At 39.5% G+C, this 20,329-nt stretch overlaps 1 protein-coding gene across 8 annotated transcripts in view; it reads left to right on the plus strand.

Annotated features, from left to right (window-relative positions):
* Nucleotides 1-20,329, plus strand: part of LOC134354150 (protein EFR3 homolog A-like) — a 167,324-nt gene that overhangs the window by 76,584 nt on the left and 70,411 nt on the right. For all 8 annotated transcript variants that reach the window (XM_063063021.1, XM_063062985.1, XM_063062995.1 and 5 more), the window contains 2 exons: nucleotides 4,370-4,519; nucleotides 9,150-9,287. In XM_063063021.1, the coding sequence (XP_062919091.1) occupies nucleotides 4,370-4,519; nucleotides 9,150-9,287 (288 nt within the window). The remainder of the gene's footprint in view (nucleotides 1-4,369; nucleotides 4,520-9,149; nucleotides 9,288-20,329) is intronic.

A 20,329-nucleotide genomic window follows, 5' to 3' on the forward strand; every position in this document is an offset into this window, starting at 1 on the left:
ACACCTGCTGGTGCTACTTGGACACGTTTTCAGTGATGTACCCGGGGCCATAGGGTGTTTCGGGTCTTTAATCATCAGACACCCTTGCCCGGTCGACCCAGCTGGGGTGATCAGCCCCCGACTTGTGTCCAACTGGTACACTAATCCACGGACTCCCCCCACCACCGGATCCACAGCCACCGCGAGGCCTTTTCAGCAGCCTCTAGAATATTCTTGTGAACATTCCACTTTAATTCTAATGAAATACTACAAAACTCTTTGAATCACTTTCACGAGAATTATCCAAATTTCTGTCTCACTTGTTATCTTTTTATAATCCCTTAACATTTGTTCAATTGACACGTAACATAATTGAGCACCCTTCCTATTTCTTATCTATACTCTTACACTTGGCTTCTCAAGGTTTCATTTATTCCTTCTCAATGCTGTGGACACTAGTTACTTTAATGATTTTGTGAGCAGCATCTGTGAGTGTCATTTTAAAGGTCCATTCCATTAATAGTTTAAGACAAGAAACATGATGTTTCTAATTTTTTAAAGCAAACAACCAAGTTTCTGTTGTTCAGGCATTTATTGTATTTAGAATATTTGGTGATGGTATATATTTGTGCATTCTTTATTTCCAAAATAATACATTGTGTCCTTTGTTTACTTGACTACTCCACTGCGGTGTAGTTACAACTACAGAAAAATCTCATAATCTTGGTGCTGCTTGACCTGTTCTGGTGCTAGCCTAGTATATTTTATTGGCTTTTGAAGGTTACCCCTATTAATACCCAAACACGATTAATGTTTTTATATGTTACACAACAGTATATTTTCACCAGTAGAATGGGAAATACATCAGCATTCCTGGGCTCTGGCTGCAAGCCTAGCCACTGTCCTGACCTCTGTCTGGACCCCCAGCTCACATTGTGGACTAACCAGTGCATCCGATGCCAAACAATCAAGCTTTCTAAATAATCTAACACTGGATTTAATTTTTTTTTTATTGCCTTGGTCATTTATATTTTTGATTTAAAATGATTCTTTAATTATGCAGACTACTATCACAATAACTTGTAAATGTAATTTTTTTGATACAACATGTGACTTTTTAATACATTATTGTGTTCAGATTATTGTGGAAGCTCCTCTGAATTAAGATTTATTAAAGAGTGCAATTAAATTAGTTGGTTAAAGGATAGGAAATTCTATAATATTTGAGCATGTTATATCAGATTGAAGATTAGTAAACAGCCAGGGATCAGTGTTTGGACCAGGGTAGCACGATACTATTGCAGAGTCGGAGTTTGGAGTTTGATTCCGATATCGTCTACAAGGAGTCTGTACGTTCTTACCCTTGATTGTGTGGGTTTTCTCCAGGTGCTACGGTTTCCTCCCACAGTCCAAAAGATGTACTGGTTAGTAGAATAATTAATTTTTGAAATTGTCCCTTGATTAAGCTAGGTTTAAAGCGGGATTTGCTGAGCAGCGCAGCTCAAAGAGCTGGAAAGGCCTATGTGGTGCTGTATCTTAATCAATCAATCAATAAATAGCATAAGATATAAGAGCAGGAGTAGGTCATCTGGCCCATTAAGCTAGCTCCACCATTCAATAAGATCGGGGCTGATTTGGCTGTGTACTCAGCTCCACCAATTTTTCCCCTCAATAACCCTTAATACTCCTGCTATGCCGAAATCTATCTGTATCTTAAATATATTTAGTGCCTGCCTTGTTTTGTTCTGCTTTCTTTTTATCTATATCAAACAATTGATTATAAACTTGGCAGGAAAAGCCTAAAATTTCAATATGCAGACCATAAGACCGTAAGGTATAGAAGCAAAATTAGGCCATTTGGCCCATTGAGTCTGCTCCTCCATTTTAACATGGCTGATCCATTTCCCTCACAGCTCCAATCGCCTGCCTTCTCCCCGTATCCCTTCATGTCCTGACTAATCAAGAATCTATCAACCACTGCTTTAAATATACCCAATGACTTGGCCTCCATAGACAACTGTGGCAGTGGACTTCACAGATTCACCACCCTCTGGCTAAACAAATTCCTCTTAAATGAACAGGCCCTGAGTACAGGCCCAGAGCCATCAAATGCTCTTCATATGATAAGCATTTCAATCCTGGAATCATTTCCTTTGAATCCTCTCCAAAGTTAGCACATCCTTTCTTAGATAAGGCACCTAAAACTCTTCATAATATTCCAAGTGATAAATCCTCAACATTATATCCTTGCTTTTATATTCTTGTCCTTTTGAAATGAATGCTAACATTTGCCTTCCTCACCAATGACTCAACCTGCAAATTAACCTTTTGGGGAGTCCTGTGTGAGTCTTCTAGGTCCGAATGTAGCCCCTATGCTTCCTCAAATCTACCTGCCCCTCCACCTATCTTCATATCGTCTGCAAACTTGGCCACAAAGCCTTTGATTTTGTCATCCAAATCATAGACACATAACATTGAAAAGAAGCAACAGATCGTGAGAATGGGCAAATAAGTGGCAGATGGAATACAGTGTCATGAAATGTATGTTCATACACTTTGGTAGAAGAAACAAAAGCATAGACTATCTTCTAAATGGTGAGAAAAGTCAATAATCTGAGGAACGAAGAGAGTTGGGAGTCCCGTCAAATCTGTTGGAATTCCCCAACAGGGCGGACAAACAACCAATGTGCAAAAGGCAACAAGCTGTGCAAATGCAAAAGAAAAATAAATAAATATCGAGAACATGAGATGAAGAATCCTTGAAAGTTAGTCCACAGGTTGTGGGAAGAGGTCAGTGATGGAACAAGAGAAGTTGATTGAAGTCATCCTCACTGATTCAAGAGTGTGATGGCTGAGGGGTTATAACTTGGGTTTCCTCATGCAGGATTCCCTGAAGGTTAACTTGCAGGTTGAGTTTGTGCTGAGGAAGGCAAAAGCAATGTTAGCATTCATTTCGAGAGGACTAGAATATAAAAGCAAGGATATAATGCTGAGGCTTTGTAAGGCACTGGTGAAACTCACTTGGAGTATTGTGAGCAGTTTTAGGCTCCTTATCTAAGAAGGGATGTGCTGACATCGGAGAGGGTTCAGAGGAGGTTCACGAGAGTGATTCTGGGAATGAAAGGCTTATCATATGAGGAGCGTTAGTCTCTGGAATTTAGAAGAATGAAGGGGGATTTCATTGAATGTTGAAAGACTGAGAAAGAGTAAATATGGAGATGATATTTCCTATACTGGGGGAGTCTAGAACTAGGGGGCACAGCCTCAGGATAGGAGGCATCCTTTAGAATGGAGATTAGAAGGAATTTCTTTAGCCAGAGAGTGGCAAATCTCTGTAATTCACTGCCACAGGTGGCTGTGGAGGCCATGTTGGGGTTTATTTATTACTGAGGTTGATAGGTTCTTGATTTGTCAGGACAAAAAAGATTACGGGGAGAAGGCAGGAGAATGGGGTTGAGAGGGAGAGGTGAATCAGCCATGATGAAATTGCACAGCAGGCTCAATGGGCTGAATGGGCTAATTCTGCTCCTGTCAATTGTGGAATGCAAAGCAAATTGATCAATAATGCAAATGACAGTACCAAAACTTAATGCAAAATGATGTGACTTTTTTGTGAGTAAATTGGTAATGCACCTAATAGTTTTAAAGGGGGTAGAAAAACAATTTTGCTTCAAGGCATCTGTTAAACTAGGAGATTTATGATTTGGTCTAACAAACTATGGTATCTTAGGTTTTATAATTACAGAATATAAAAGAAGCAATGGCAAACCTTTACTTGTCTTTGTTAGCATCCTGTTAGAATATTCTGTCCAATCTTGCACATTCTTCTGTAGCGATCCAAGCAGCAGAGGTAAAGGGTTAAGAGATTTGCTAAAGTGAATGTGAAATAAATTATGTTCACGAAGGGAGATGTAGTGAAAGCTTTTAATAAGTATAGTTGTTAGGATATGTTGCATCTATCAAAAAAAAACTCTGGAATTCATAATTTTCCTCAAATAGAGCTCTTGGGATGTGGCAATAGAAGTAATTGAGACCAAATGATTGCACCGATATTATAGCTTTTTATGTACTTACAAAAGTTTCCAGTGGTCAAACGCATTGGCTCATTTAAATAACCATATTACATAGTACGTGTAGAAGAGAATGATATGAATTATTAAAAATATATTTTTAACTTGGTAGTTGCTAATTTTTACTACCTGTACTGTTCAAAACAGAAGTTGTAAGAAAAACATGAATAAAATGGTCAAAAATGTGAATGAGTTTGGTTCTGCCTTATGAATATGAATTTGAAGTTGCGTTTTGAAGTCATGATCTGTATAAACTTTGCTACAGACTTGAAGGGTAAAATGGATGATCATTGTAACGATTAAATTTGTTTTGTTGACAGGATCAGGATTGCAGGCATAAAAGGTATTCAAGGTGTCGTACGGAAAACGGTGAATGATGAGCTCCAAACTATAATCTGGGAACCTCAGCACATGGATAAGATTGTTCCTTCACTACTTTTCAACATGCAAACAACAGAGGAACTTGACAGGTTAGGACGCAACAAGAAGGGAATTGAACCGTGTTATGAAAATCTTTGAGGTATGGTAGTTTGTAGTTGCTGTTTCCTTCGCAAAGTGGAAGCAGGTTTAGTTTATAATTATTGCCTTTTGATATTGTTACATACTAGGGTGGTTAGTGAGATGTAGCCTTCAGCTTTCTTTGATGTTTAGAATTGCAGACTCTTTCTCTCTGAGAAATCTCCAGAACATATTATTCCATTAAAATTGGTGATTTTATAGGTTTTTGGTCCTTACCAAAAACCTCTCTTATGCCTCTTAGTATAATGGGATAATCAAGCAGAAGGGCCCTATTGTGGTTGATCTTGCAGCGTACAACACTTCCATAGTAGAATAGCCATGCTCCAGCACTACTTCAGCTGTGTTTTGTGGTTCTGTCCACTCTTCTCACTGTGGAAATCCATTGGCTACATAAACCAATCAACAAAGTGCTGGAGGAACTCAGCAGGTCAGGCAGCATCTATGGAAACGAATAAACAGACACTTCTTCAGGATTGGAAAGGAAGGGGGAGGATGCCAGAATAAAAAGGCGTGGGAAGGTGAAGGAGGACAGCTAGAAGGTAATAGGTGAAGCTAGGTTGGTAGGGAAGGTAAAAGGCTGGAGTGGAAGGACATCTTGTATTCCATCTGGGTAGCCCCCAACCTGATGACATGAATATTGATTTCTGCTGCTGGTTTAAAAAAATTCTTTCCCCTCCCCTCCTCTTCTATTCTTCACTCTGGTCTCTTACTCCTTGTCTGCCTATCACCTCCCCCTGAATCCCTCCTCTTTCTTTCTTTCTTCTATCATCCGGTCTCCTCTCTTAATCAGATTACTTCTTCTCCAGCCCTTTATCTTTTCTACCCACCTGGCTTCACCATCACCTTCTAGCTATTCTCCTTCTCCCTCCCCCCCCCCCCCACCTTTTTATTCTGGCATCTTCCCCCTTCCATTCTAGTCCCGAAGAAGGGTCTAGGCCCAAAACGCCAGCTTCAGCATTTGTGTTTCTAGGCAAACCTTGGCTAACATCACCAGTATCAAGTCTCTAATTATTCATTGTTAATTATGATGGACTGACCAAATTAATGCACACCCAATCTGACTCCAAAGCAGTTATTCTTCAAGCTAAATAACAGCAAGAGACTGCCAAGTGGACAGAGGAAACTTTTAAGAACTATTCAAGCATGTTTGAAGAAGTCTTATCATTCCCATTGACACTTGGGAATCCCTAGACAAACTTGCTTTTTTTTAAAAAAAAAGGAATACTTAGGATGGCATTGTGAATCTCCTCTTTTGGGTGCAGTGGGTTTATTGCAAAAAAAATTATTTGCTTCATAGTATCCATTATTGACAAAAGTTTTCCATTCCAATTGTCCTTTAAATACTTTCAATACTGTTGCACTGCAATTGGAATTTCTGCTTGTCAAAAGTTCAGGCCTCTATATATTAGTCCAGTGCTGGTTACTATCATTTAACATCATTTTACAAAATATGCAGGTATTCCAATAAGTGTTTCAATTTATTTATACAAACATGAAAACACAGTTAGAAAATGTTAGCTGAGGATATGTGAAAAGTTAAAGGACAATGTTTCAGTCCAATGAATGTAAAGTATGCCTTCCAACATGTGTAGCTGTTAGTGAATAATATTGCCAGTGGGAATAATCATGAGCACTACTTGAGATTTTTCTTCTAGAAATTGAGAATATCTGTGCCTTTATTACAAGTGAAGAAAGTGTGTGCCCAAAGGTTATATTTTTAAAAAAGCTAAAAATTATACATAGCAATGTGCTGACTGTTGAAAGTTCATTATCAATTACTATTTAGTGAGGTTATTTTAAGCTTTAAAATACCATATTCATTTTGATTTTGAATTAATTTGCTTCAATACCAGGAGCGGCTGTATTTGCGATTTGGTTTTTATGTTAATGATTCTACAGGTCATTTAATTTTACAATAGCTTTCAGTTATTGAGAATATTTTTAATACTGTAGAAATTAAGTAGCTGGAATTATCCAGCCCAAGCAATATGATACTATTAATTGCTTTCCAGGAGTGAAATCTACAGGGAATTAATCATGTGATTTAATTGGACATGTTTTGCATTAAGCACTATATAAAATTGTCTTGTAATATCAGGAATACTCAACATGTTTTTTTTAATCAGTTCTCAGTAGGCAAGGTTATACCATTTGAAAGATGCGTCTATTTTTGTTCTGCAACTTTCACAAATTATTACTGCATGGTTAACTCAGCAAATAGATTTATTTTTAGAGAAGTGGTAATGCAAAAGTTTGAGTAGGAATGCTGCTTATACAGGCAAATAGCCTCAAATTGGGCATGGATTTCTATGTTATCATTTAAAGTCTTTTGTATCTTTACCATTAACTGGAAGGCAGCTTTTAAAATGAAAGGTTTAGCAGGTTTCAACAATCTGCTATCCTCCAAAAAGAAGATTAGTTAACTCTTGATCTTCCATAACAAATTTTACAGAAGTTCTGTGTGGAGATAAATAGTCAATGATGTAACCCTCATATAAAATAGAGTTTAGGACTGGACACAGCAATAGGCCCTATCAATGTAAACTGTAGTTGCAGCCACCCTGTAAATGTTGTTGCCGTTCCTCTTTACACAGCTGATTTCTAGAAAACTTTGTTAGTGATTTTTGTTAAAAGTCTCCACTCTTGCTTGCTGGGCTCACTTTACCTGATCTTGCCATGGTCACAACATATTTTATTGGATTTGCTAACAGCTAGTCTGAGAGTCTATGTTAGGGTCATCAGTCTAAATGGCTTGCCTTTGAACGTTATATGTAGCATGAGCTCCAGTTTCCAGATCTGAAATGTGCAGTTGTTCCTTTTTAGTAAACCTTGTATTTGGTATTGAGCAAATGAATTTTGATATCTGTTAACTACAGATTAGTCTGTAAATTAATATTTTATGGAAAAACTATTTCCTAGCTGGTAGCATAATGATAGGAGTGTTACCCCCAACCAAACTTTAGCAACACACTCAAAATGCTGGAGGAACTCAGCAAGCCAGGCAGCATCTATGGAAAAGACCACAGTCAACGCTTTGGACTGAGACCCAACCAAATTTTTATCTTTCACGTGAGATTTGCAATTATTGTACAACAGTCACTTGGGGTCTTTGTGCCGCTGTTACAACTGACCTTGGGATGTGCTCCAGAACTGAGCATTAAATATAGCAAAATAAACCATGTAGGAAAACTGCAACATTGTTGTTGAAGTCAAAATGCATCAGGACATAACTACACATATAATGTGTTTTTAATTGTGTCCTGAAGTATATGAGCTGATACATCAATAACAATATGCAACTTGTGCTCAAATCTTGTCACCTTTCCAGAAAAAATGCTGCTCTTTGATATTGAATGAAGAGAAATGAATGCTCGTCATATTTTAGCCGTATGAACCCTTGCCGTTTTTTAGCTTTTGTATGTTCTGTTCCAATGAACTGGTAATCGTATCCTCTGATATTTTCGAACTTTAATTCAAATTGCTTTATAGGATCATCTCCACTTGCCCCCTTCAAATGTGTTGTGGCTATTTATGATATTTGTGGAAGAGAATTACATATATTCTGGAGGGGCTAGAAGTGAGCCTATCTTGGCCATTAAATTATTTTCTAAATCGGCAATATTGTGCTTGTGTTTACCATCAAACAGGTGTCAGGAATACTGGGTAACATACATAAGAACATAAGAAGTAGGAGCAGGAGTAGGCCATTTGTCCCACCGAGCCTGCTCCGCTATTCATTAAGATCATGTTTGATCATGCTGTCCAGTTTTCCAAGGTTTATTTTGCAGAGTTACATTGGGTGTAAAACCACCTGAGATAATTGTAAAGTAGAAGGAGTAGTAGTAGAAGTTCTTATTATAGGGTAAAGTTTATACTCATTAAGATTTGTTTTTCTTTGTGTTATTTTCTATTTGGAATTGCACACATTGTTCAAGTAAAGATTAAACCTCTTTGTTCAGGCATAAAATAAAAAGTGCTAAGAAAGCTTGTTATTAAGCAGTAAGGTAACTGGGGGAAAGTAATGTTTCCTTTAATTTAACACCTGTCAAAGTATTGAATGCCCAATATTTTGACAGGTGTTGTAGGAACAAACCATTAAATCTGATTGCTGCACGTTAAAATTGCAATTTCTTCATTCTGCTTTGCAAATTTGAGAATATGGGTGGAGCGCAACTCTTGTGCTTCCGGATACACCAGAATAACAGACCAGGCAAAAGACTGGACAGATACTGAAATTGTAGTTTCATTTTGATGGCCTTTATTTTTGATCATTGGCTAGTAGAAGGTCATGCGTTTGTGTTTGCAAAGCTGGTACTGACAAGATATGGGTCCACTTTGTTGGCAGTGAACAAAACTGCTAATGGTTCAACTACATTTACTTTTTTGATGCAATGTTCACACCTAGGAGGTCTTGTTCCTTGTTGGTATGTTGCATTGGATTTTAAATTCTCTGACCTGTACAAGTAAAATTAATTTTTGCTTCACTGATTTTATCCGGTTCAAAATTTAAAAAAATATTATTAAGCATATGTATAACCATAATTTAAGATATATATTTAACATTCTGCTTTCATCTTTCAGCAGGAGCAACCATCCATCAATATCACGAACTGCTGATAAAGATGAGAACCCTGCTACTCTAGCAGAGAGTTGCTTCCGGGAATTGCTGGGTCGAGCAGCTTATGGTAACATGAACAATGCCATCAGACCTGTACTAGTGTAAGTTGTATAGTGCTTCTTCCAAGACCTGATAAGACAGTAGAGAGTAAAACTTGAAACTGCTTTCATTTGAAAGTCAGTTCAGATTGAACAATATGTTAATTGAAATATGGAGTGGGGCATTAGCGAAGGATTGAGATGCAGGTGTATTGTAAGGTTTGCTCAGTAAAAGGGAAGGAGGAAAATTGTGAAGCATCTTTATGTGGTAGGTGGTGTTAATTAGGTCTTTCTCTTAACGAGAGAAATAGAAAAGTAAGCAGAGGTTTTGGTCAAGTTAGACCATCTTCATATCAGGCGGTTGCAGCACAAGGGAAGAAAGAGCTAATTCAAGTAACACCTACCATAAATAAATGTAACATGAGTTTTACTGAGGCTGTATGAATGTTGGCAGGCCGAGGCTGGTTAACACTTCTGGGAAGTCCAGCAGCAACACGTGCTTGAGATGTAACTGCCATGTGTAGTATATTTTTGGGCATTAATATAAAATTTCTACTTTTAAAAGATAATCCTTTTGTTCCAGAGTTACTGTATTTGCTCTGGAATTTGGTAAGTGTGTTATAACTTGCAATCAGAGAGTAAATTCTGTTATTCCATGATCCTTTTAGGTTTTCGGCCATAAAACTGAATAAAACATGTGCTTGTGCGTACCTACGTGTGTCCATTGGACTTCACCCTCTTGGTGCATAATAGGGCATAAGTACTCAGTAATTTTTTTCCTGAGAGTGGACAAAGAATCAGAACCACAGCACAGAAATGGGCCCTTTCAGCCAACGTCTATCGTGTCAACCATGATGCCTAGCTATGCTAATACAGGTTGTCTGCAACATATTAGGCCTGTATTTCCCTGGAACCTTTCCAATCTAATTACCTGTACCTGTCCATATTCCTTTTAAACAGTATGGTTCTATCTGCTTGTACCATGTCCTCTCATTGCTCACCCTCTGGATTGTGAGTGAGTGTAGTGAATGAGCCACTTACCTCTCAAATCTTCTTTCATTTCTAGACTCCCTGCCCTGCAAAATGGTTCTGACTGTCTGCCCTATTCAAGCACTTCATTTATTTTATAAGCTTCTGTGTTCCATTGAGAATAAACCAAACCTATCCAAAGTCTCCTTATAATTCTGGTGCTCCATCGCAGGCAACATCCTGATGAATCTATTCTCCGTAATTCTTGCTTTCTGTCACATCCTTTCTACAACATGACCAACATTCATACTCAGAACCTCCGCGTATAAAGCCCGGCATACGAATTTTTTTTCACCTCCCTATCACCTTGTGATACCATTTTCAGGACGCTATGAGCTTGCACCCCTGGGTCTGTCTGCATCAATACCCATAATGTCCTTGCCATTTACAGTATCTGTCCTACCACAATTTGCCCTCCCAAAGTGTGTTGTACTTGAATGGCTAAAACACCACTTGCTCCTGCTCTGTCTGACCTTCCTGTTGCATCCTTGGACAGTCTTCATTGCCGTCCACAACTCCAATATTTAATGTCATTTGCAAGCTTTCTATTCAGACCATCTACATTCTCATTGACAATTACAAACAACAAAGGTTCCAGCACCAATCCTTGTAGTTTCCAGTCAGATTTTGAATTAGGGTTTAGAATTGTTACTTTTCTTGAATTTTCCTTGTAGTTTAACACACCTGTGCTTGCTTATATTTTTATATAATCATCCATATACGTACATGTAATTGTTCAGTGAATGTTCCAGTAATTACGGTCTAGTTGCATCCATATTCTTCCAGAAGCCTAGTTTTCAATAGCCACGTGAATCTGACTATAGGTTAATTGTTATCACCGGAATTTTATCTCTCGTCTGAGTATGAGATGAACACGACTGCTTTATCCTTTGTTCTCTCAGCTCCTTTTTCTTTATTCATTACCACAACATTTAATAAAACTGCTTAGCTATAAATTTTATGCCCCAATCTTGACTTCCAAACATCCTTTAGATCACAACACAGGTCATCCACCTCTGCCCTTTGCTTCCAATCACCCAACCAATTTTGGATCCATTTTGCCAACAAGTCACAAATCCCTATTATCTTCTGGACCAGAACACTTCCCATAGCAGCTAGAACAACAAAAAAGACTGGCATGAAGATGAAGGAAAACATTATGATAAAAAACATTCCCCCCGCCCCCATATATATGAACACTTCCAGTGCAATAGGCTGGCCCACTTGATACCTGAGCCATGAGAGGTTTTGGTCCACTCCAAGGACTGGGCTGATGACGAGGATAGTGATTGCAGCATGAAGTTTAGAATTGATTTGCACAGAGTTGTTGTGATTAATGAAAGGAGCAGCACAGAGTCATTTTCCTATAATCCTGACTGCTTAAAACCGAAGCTGGCAAATGCTATATGCAGCATATGGTACAGTGATGACCCTTTAATTGCCGTATTATCCCTTTGCTTAATAAGGAAACCTGGGTTGATAGGTTAAGAAAAGAAAACCTGTGTTTCAGGTATAGTGAGCAAATTGGGGTCTTTGGGGGATACAAGGAATGTAGGAGTACAAAGAAACACAAAGGTTTGTAGAAAACCTACTGCACAATACAGGCCCTTTGGCCCACAATGCCATGACGAACATGTACATACTTTAGCAATGACCTAGGGTTACCCATAGCCCTCTATTTTTCTAAACTCCATGTACCTATCCAAGAGTCTCTTAAAATACCCTATCGTATCCGCCTCCACCGCCATCGCCAGCAGCCCATTCCACGCACTCACCACTCTCTGCATTTTAAAAAAAACAACGGCAACTTACCCCTGACATCTCCTCTGTACCAACTTCCAAGCACCTTAAAACTGTGCCCTCTCATGCTAGCCATTTCAACCCTGGGAAAAAGCCTCTATCTATCCACACGATCAATGCCTGTCATCATCTTGTATACCTCTATCAGGTCACCTCTCATCCTGCACTGCTCCAAGGAGAAAAGGCCAAGTTCACTCAACCTATTCTCATAAGGCATGCTCCCCAGTCCAGGCAACATCCGTGGAAATCTCCTCTGCACTCTTTCTATAGTCTCCACATCCTTCCTGTAATGAGGTGACCAAAACTGAGCACAAAAGTCCAAGTGGGGTCTGACGAGAGTCCTATGTAGCTGTAACATTACCTCTCGGCTCTTAAACTCAGTCCCATGGTTGATGAAGGCCAATACGCCGTATGCCTTTTTAATCACAGAGTCAACCTGTGCAGCAGCTTTGAGTGTCCAATGGACTGGGACCTGAAGATCCCTCTGATCCTACACACTGCCAAGAGTCTTACCATTAATACTATATTCTGCTATCATATTTGACCTACCAAGATGAACCACCTCACACTTATCTGGGTTGAACTTTATCTGCCAGTTCTGAGCCCAATTTTGCATCCTATCAGTGTCTTGCTATAACCTCTAACAGCCCTCCACACTATCCACAACACCCCCAACATTTGTGTCATCAGCAAATTTACTAACCCCACCCCTCCACTTCCTTATCCAGGTCATTTATTAAAATTACAAAGAGAAGGGGTCCCAGAGCAGATCCCTGAGGCACACCACTGGTCATTTGACCTCCATGCAGAATATAACCCATCTACAACCACTCTTTGCCTTCAGTGGGCAAGCCAATTCTGGATCCACAAAGCAATGTCCCCTTGGATCCCATGCCTCCTTACATTCTCAATAAGCCTGACATGGGGTACCTTATCAAATGCCTTGCTGAAATCCATATACACTACATGTACTGCTCTACCTCCATCAACGTGTTTAGTCACATCCTCAAAAAATTCAGGCTCATAAGGCATAACCTGCCTTTGACAAAACCATGCTGACTATTCCTAATCATATTATACTTCTCCAAATGTTCAGGATCTTTTTCATCAACCTAGCAACCACTGAAGTAAGGCTCACTGCTCTATAATTTCCTGGGCTATCTGTACTCCCTTTCTTGAATAAGGGAACTCACCAATCCTCCGGAACCTCTCCCGTCCCCATTGATGATACAAAGATCATTGGCAGAGGTTCAGCAATTTCCTCCCTCACCTCCCACAGTAGCCTGGGGTATATCTCATCCAGTCCCGGAGACTTATCCAACTTGATGCTTTCCAAAAGCTTCAGCACATCCTCTTAATATCTATATTTTCTAGCTTTTCAATCTGTAAGTCATCCCTACAATTGCCAAGATCCTTTTCCATAGTGAATACTGAAGTAAAGAATTCACTAAGTACCTCTGCTATCTCCTCCAGTTCCATACGCCATTTTCCACTATCATACTTATTCACTCACGCCTTATCCTCTTGCTCTTCACATACTTGCAGAATGTCTTGGGGTTTTCTTTAATCCTGCTCGCCAAGGCCTTCTCATGGCCTTTTCTGGCTCTCCTAATTTCATTCTTAAGCTTCTTCCTGCTAGCCTTATAATCCTCTGGATTTCTATCATTACCTAGTTCTTTGAACCTTTCATTAGCTTTGCTTCTTGACTAGATTTTCAACAGCCTTTGTACACCACAGTTCCTGTACCCTACCATCCTTCCCGTCTCATCGGAACGTACCTATGCAGAGCGACACGCAAATATCCCCTGAACTTTTGCCATATTTCTGCCATACATTTTCCTGAGAACATCTGTTCCCAATTTATACTTCCAAGTTCCTGCCTGATAGCTTCATATTTCCGCATACTCCAATTAAACACTTTCTTAACTTGTCTGTTCCTATCCCTCTCCAGTGCTATGGTAGAGGAGATAGAATTGTGATCATTATCTCCAAAATGCTCTCCCACTGAGAGACCTGACACCTGACCATTTCCCAATACCAGATCTAGTACAGCCTCTCCTCTTGTGGGCTTATCTACATATTGTGTCCCTAAACCTTCCTGAACACACCCAACAAACTCCACCCCATCTAAACCCCTTGCACTAGGGAGATGCCAATCAATATTTACTACATGAGAAAGAAATTTGGGGCAAAAGGGAGCCAATAGATATCCCTGGCAGATCAGATAAAGAATCATCCTGAAAGATTCTCCAAGTACATTAAGACTAAAAGGATGGCTGTGGAGAATGTAGCCCTTTATGGATCAATCTGGAGTCACTGGAAATGGCGAGGTCTAAATGAATTCTTGTCTGTGATGAAGAACACAAAAGCAGATGAATTCTGGGGGATGAGCAATGATGGTTTGAATGTCAGTATTATGATGGAAGAGATGTTGAAGATCTTGAAACTTGAAGGTAGATAAACCTCTGGATCTTGATTATATGGATCCTGGGATATTATGAGAAACAAGGAAGGTAGTCACTGGGGCCCTGTTAGAGAGTTTTGTATCTGAGTCAGAGAAAAGGTACCACAAAGCTGAAGGTTAGCTAATGGGTCCTTGTTTAAGTAATTAAGGAACTACAAGCTGGTGAGTCTTGCTTTATTGGTAGGAAAGTTCTGAGAAGGGATCTGGTGAGGCAGAATTTATTCGCATTAGGAAAAGCAAGAACAGATTGGTGATAGATAAGACAGCATGTAAAATCGCAGCTCAAATTTAAGCAAGAAACGAGATGGTTCATGAATTCAAAAGGTCATGAATTTAGTAAGACCTCTAACAAAATCCCACACAATTGGCTTGCCTGGAAGATTAGATCATGGAATCCAAGGTAGCATAGCCAAGTTTAGTTTAGAGATGGGAGGCAGTGTGGTAGTGGTGGGTTCTTTTATTCTTAATGATTTCTAACATATTTAGCAAGTTTGAAGATGACACTAAAATTGCTGGTGTTGCTGGCAGTGAAGGAGATTGAGGTTAAAACAAGATGTAGATCAACTGGGAGTGTGGGCAAGGGAATGGCAGATGGAATTTAGGTTAAACAGGTGTGGTGTGATGCATTTTGGGAAGTTAAGCCAGAGCAGGATGCACTTTGGGAATTTGAACTAAAGCAGGATATAGACAGTGAATGGCAGGGCCTTGGGAATTGTTGTTGAGCTGAAAGGTGTTGGGATGCAAGGACATGCTTCCCTGAAAGTGACAATACAGGTAAGTAGGTACACAGAATGTGAAAGTGATTTATGGCATGATTGCCTTTATTGGCCAAGGCATGGAATACAAGAGTTGGGATATTATGTTACAATTATATAAAATGTGGAGTTCTAGTCACTGCACTATAGGAAAGCTGTGATCAACCATATAACAATTACAGCATGGAAACAGGCCATCTCGGCGCTTCTAGTCCATGCTGAACTCTTACTCCCACCTAGTCGCACCAACCTGCACTTGGCCCATAACCCTCCATTCCTTTCCTGTCCATATATCTTGTCCTCTTGTTTGAATCTCCCCCATTCTCAATGGAAAATGCCTATCCACGTTAACTCTATCAATCCCCTTCATAATTTTAAACACCTTTATCAAGTCCCCCCTCAACCTTCTTTGACGAGGGTAGTATCTGGGTAGGAGGGCTTGAGTTGTTAGGATAGAGTGGAGAGGCTGGGTCTGCTTTCTATGGAACAAAGAAGACTGCAAGGTGATTACAGTAAGTCCCCGGGTTAAGAACGTCCGACTTACGGACAACTCGTCCTTACAAACGGACTGCCATAAAACCTGTTATAAATTTTGAGTTAAGTATAATGGTTCGTAATAAGGAACGCACACACTACTTTGTGACGCTCATGAAAACATTGCACGGCTTCAGTGGTTGGTTGGCTCGGGGAAGGAGAATGCCATCCGCCATTTAAGTCGGATCACGTTGCCGTTAACTTGTGTTGAGTGTGTAACTTTACATTTGGCTTAAATTGATACACACAGATTCTGTCTGTCTCTCTCTCCAGTACAGTACCGTATGTAGTTACTTTTATGATTACTGTATTATGTTTAAGATGTTTTAGTGTATTTGGAAGTGTTTCTTAAGTGTTTTATATGCATAGAAAGGTAAAATATATACTATATTGTAAGACAAACATTTGACTAACTGACGCTAAATAAGAACCGTATGTACCTGTTCCGACTTACCTACTATCTGGACTTAAAGACAGACTTAAGAACGGATCTCGTTCGTAACCTGGGGACTGCCTGTATCAAAGAGGAATTTAAAATTGAGAAGCATAGATTGATAGCCTGTCTGCTTTCTATGATAGTGGTGTCTAAAGCTAGAGCATATACTACTAAGGTAATAAGGAAGAGCTTTAAAGGGATCTGAGAGCTCAACTTTCTACATTAATTAGTATCTGGAATGAGCTGAGGAGATAGTTGCGGTAGCAATATTAAAACATTTAATAGGTATCTGGACAGGTACTTAAATAAGCAAAACCTAGAGTAGTATGAAATTAATACAGGTAAATAAATATGTTTTGTTGTTTCTTAACTTTGCTCACAATGATCCCAACCCTCATTATTATAGATAGGCATGATGGTCAGCATAGACAGAGTGGGCCAAAGGGCCTATTTTGACTCTATTGATATCTCCAGTTCATTTGTCCAGCTGGTGAGATTTTTCTTTCTCTCTCATGGGACTATTTAATGCACCTTTCTCTAACGGCAAAAGGATCAGATTTTCTTTAAACTTCATTAGCTGATTTGAAAGTAGCAACCAATTAAAAAAAGAACAATGAACAGACAGATGACATTTAACTTATCCCACAGCTTGCACAAACCTTTAACAAGGTAACCAGAACCGGAGCTTTAATCTGCAAGATGTTTGTTCACGTCAAAGAAAAAGCAGATGAAAGGGTTGTAGTAGTATGCTTTGCATTACCTATTACAATCCCAGTAGTGCTGTGAAGTGCTAATTTCCTAATTTAAAAATTGCAGTGTATGTAATGAAAATATTCTTGCTATAATGTACATAATTCAAAAACTTGGTGTTTTGGTTAATTTGTGACAGCACACGATTTTTCATTCAGTTTTTAAATTGTAAAATTATACAATATTTGCACACCTAATCGCTGTCATACTTTGGAAACTAGTTATTACAATATATACTATATAATATTTTTGAATATTTTTCTTCAGACAGACTGTAAGGTATGGATGTGTTTGATCTTTAAAAAAAATACTCTGTAGTTCCTTGAAAAACATTAGTTTACATCTGATGAAACAGCAAAGCTGAACCTTTTATTTTTCAGTTATGCTGGTATCTCTGTACAGATTTTCCCATTGGATTAGTCAAACTGCAGCACAGAAGCGAGCTCTATGTTCATCTAATCTGAGTTTAACTATTAATCTGACTCGTCCCGTTGATCTGCACCGGGACCATAGCCCTTCGTACCACTCCATACACATACCTATCAAAATTTCTCTTTAATGTTGAAATTGAACCCACATCTACCACTTCCACTGGCAGCTCGTTCCACACTCTTACCACCTTCTGAATGAAGAAATTCCCTCTCATGTTCCCCTTAAACATTTCATCTTTCACCTTTAGCGCAAGACCTTAGTTCTAGTCTCACCCGACCTCAGTGAAAAAACCTGCTTGTTTTACCCGATCTATACCTCTCATAACTTTGTATACCTCTATCAAATCTCTTCTCAATCTTCTACATTCCCTGGAATACAATTCTAACCTACTTAACCTTTCCCCAGAACTCAGCTCCTCAAGTCCTGGCAAAATCCTGGTAAATATTCTCTGCACTCTTTCATCTTATTGACATCTTTCCAAAAGGTAGGAAACCAAAACTGCACACAATACTTCAAATTGGGCCTCACCAGCATCTTGTACAATTCAGGATCCTGAATATTGCTTCAAGAGGTTCTACAAAACCTTTCTGAAGCCCACTTCTCCATGTGAAAGATTAATCTGAATTTCCTTAAATTGTGTGAATAACAATGTTAGTGCCAAGTTGCACCAAAAATTTAGACAGAGCATGTTTCATTTTTTGTTCAACTATTCTCCATAGCTGTACACCCCTTTCTTTTGAATTCAACTATCTGACAATAATTAGGCCTTTTCATGATTGTTACCTTCCTAATGTTTTAACTTGTTTGTTTTAAACATTTTGACTGTTCTTGATCCTTTGTTTAAATCGTGGTATCTTTTAAAAGGTATTTGATGAGCTACTCGGTAATAGCCTTGTTAGAACAATTGATGCTTATAAGGAGGCTTTGTTACTCAGCTCAGTTTTGCCTTGAAACTTGAGGACAAAGAATTAAAACTTAAGGCACTGAAATGTGAGAAAAGTGTTAATGAAATTCAGATGGTATTCCCTTTTCTCAATTCCTTCATCGCTGCTGCATCAGTTCCCAGGCTGATGCTCTCCTTTCCAGGACATCTTCAATGAATGGGGTTTAGCTTCCTCCACCATTGAAACTATCCTCAGCCTTTTCTCTTCCATTTCCTGGACATCTGCGCTCACCCCATCTTCCCGCTGCCTGAAGAGAGGTGGAATTCCTCTTGATCTTGCCTACCGCCCCATCTCCGCATCCAAAATATCACTCTCCGCAACTTCTGCCATCTTCAAGGGTATCCTACCACCAAGCACATCTTTACCTCCCACTCTCTGCTTTCCTCAGGGACTGCTCCCTCTGTGATTCCCTTGTCCATTCATCCCTCCCCATGAGTCTCCCTCCTGGCACATATCCCTGCAAGTGATAGAAATGCCTATTCATGTCCCTTACCTCCATTCAGGGCCTCAAACAGTCCTACCAGGTGAGGCAGCACTTCACCTGTGAATATGTTAGGGTCATCTATTATATCCAATGCTCCCCATGCATTCTCCTTTACATTGGTGAGACCCAAAGTAAATTGGGGGACCGCTTTTCCGAGCACCTCCATTCTATCTGCCAAAAGCGGGATTTCCCATTTCAGTTCCCATCCCTATTCCCAGTCCATAATCACCTCTTTTGCCACAATGAGGCCACTCTCAGGGTGGAGGAACGACACCTCTTATTCTGTCTAGGTGGCCTCCAATCTAACGGCATGAACATCTATTTCTTCTTATGGTAATTTTTAACCCCCTCTTCCCACTTCTTCTATTCCCCACTCTGACTTCTTACCTCTTCTCCTCACTTACCTGTCACTTCCCCCTGGTGCCCCCCCCTTCCTTTTCTCCCATGGTCAACTCTCCTCTCCTATCAGACTCCTTCTCCTGCCCTTGCCTTTCCATCCCACCTGGCTTCACCTATGACCTTCTAACTTGTCCTCCTTCCCTTCTTCCCTCCCCCCATGAAGTCTTCCTCTTCCTTTCCTGTCCTGAAGAAGGGTCTCGGCCTGAAACATTGACTGTTTATTCAATTTCCTTAGATGCCGCCTGACCTGCTGAGTTCCTCCAGCATTTTCTGTGTGCATTGCTCTTGATTTCCAGCACCTGCGGAATCTCTTGCGTTCTCTACAGTTCTATTCTTCCTATTTAATGATTTCTTGTCTAGAAATTCTACCCTGTTCAGTAACACGAGATATGCCATAACATTTCTAAAGACCATGTTTTAATGTAATAAGAAAACATGAAAAACTGTCTGCTGAGTCCTGCTTTGTCTTGTCCACTTATGGGCGACATTGTAGCGTAGTGGTTAGCACGATGTTACGCATTCCAGATTTCATTTCTGGTGCTGTTCTGTAAAGAGTGTCTGTACATCCTCCCTGTGGAATGCATGAGTTTTCTCTGGGTCCTCGTGTTTCCTCCCATACCGGGTAGTTTAATTGATCATTGCAACTGGTCTTGTGGTTAGGATAGGGTTAAATCAAGGTTGTTAAGGGCTGCTGATTGGTGTGACTCGAAGGGCTGAAAGCCTATTCCATGCTCTGTCTCTAAATAAAACAAATATATTGTTTGGTCATTAAGCAAATCTTCTGTTTAAAACGTCTCACTTTAGTAGCCTAGCCTCCATCTGCGAAGGCTGAGATTTGGAATTCCCTTTCTAAACCTAATCCACTCCTCTTACCTCCAATACTCATGAAACTTCGTCATGGTTTTGGAAATTCACTTCATTGTCAGAATTTTCCTGTGAGATAGCATGGTGTATTTTACCATGTTAGAAATATCACACAAATAATAATTGGTGAATACTCTTTCATCAACATTCAGGAAATATTCGGTCAAAATCGGTGTTTTTTAAGTGAAACTTTGTGTACTTTCCTCCCTTCAAA

This window comes from Mobula hypostoma, chromosome 1, assembly GCF_963921235.1.
Source record: "Mobula hypostoma chromosome 1, sMobHyp1.1, whole genome shotgun sequence".
Taxonomy (NCBI): Eukaryota; Metazoa; Chordata; class Chondrichthyes; order Myliobatiformes; family Myliobatidae; genus Mobula; species Mobula hypostoma.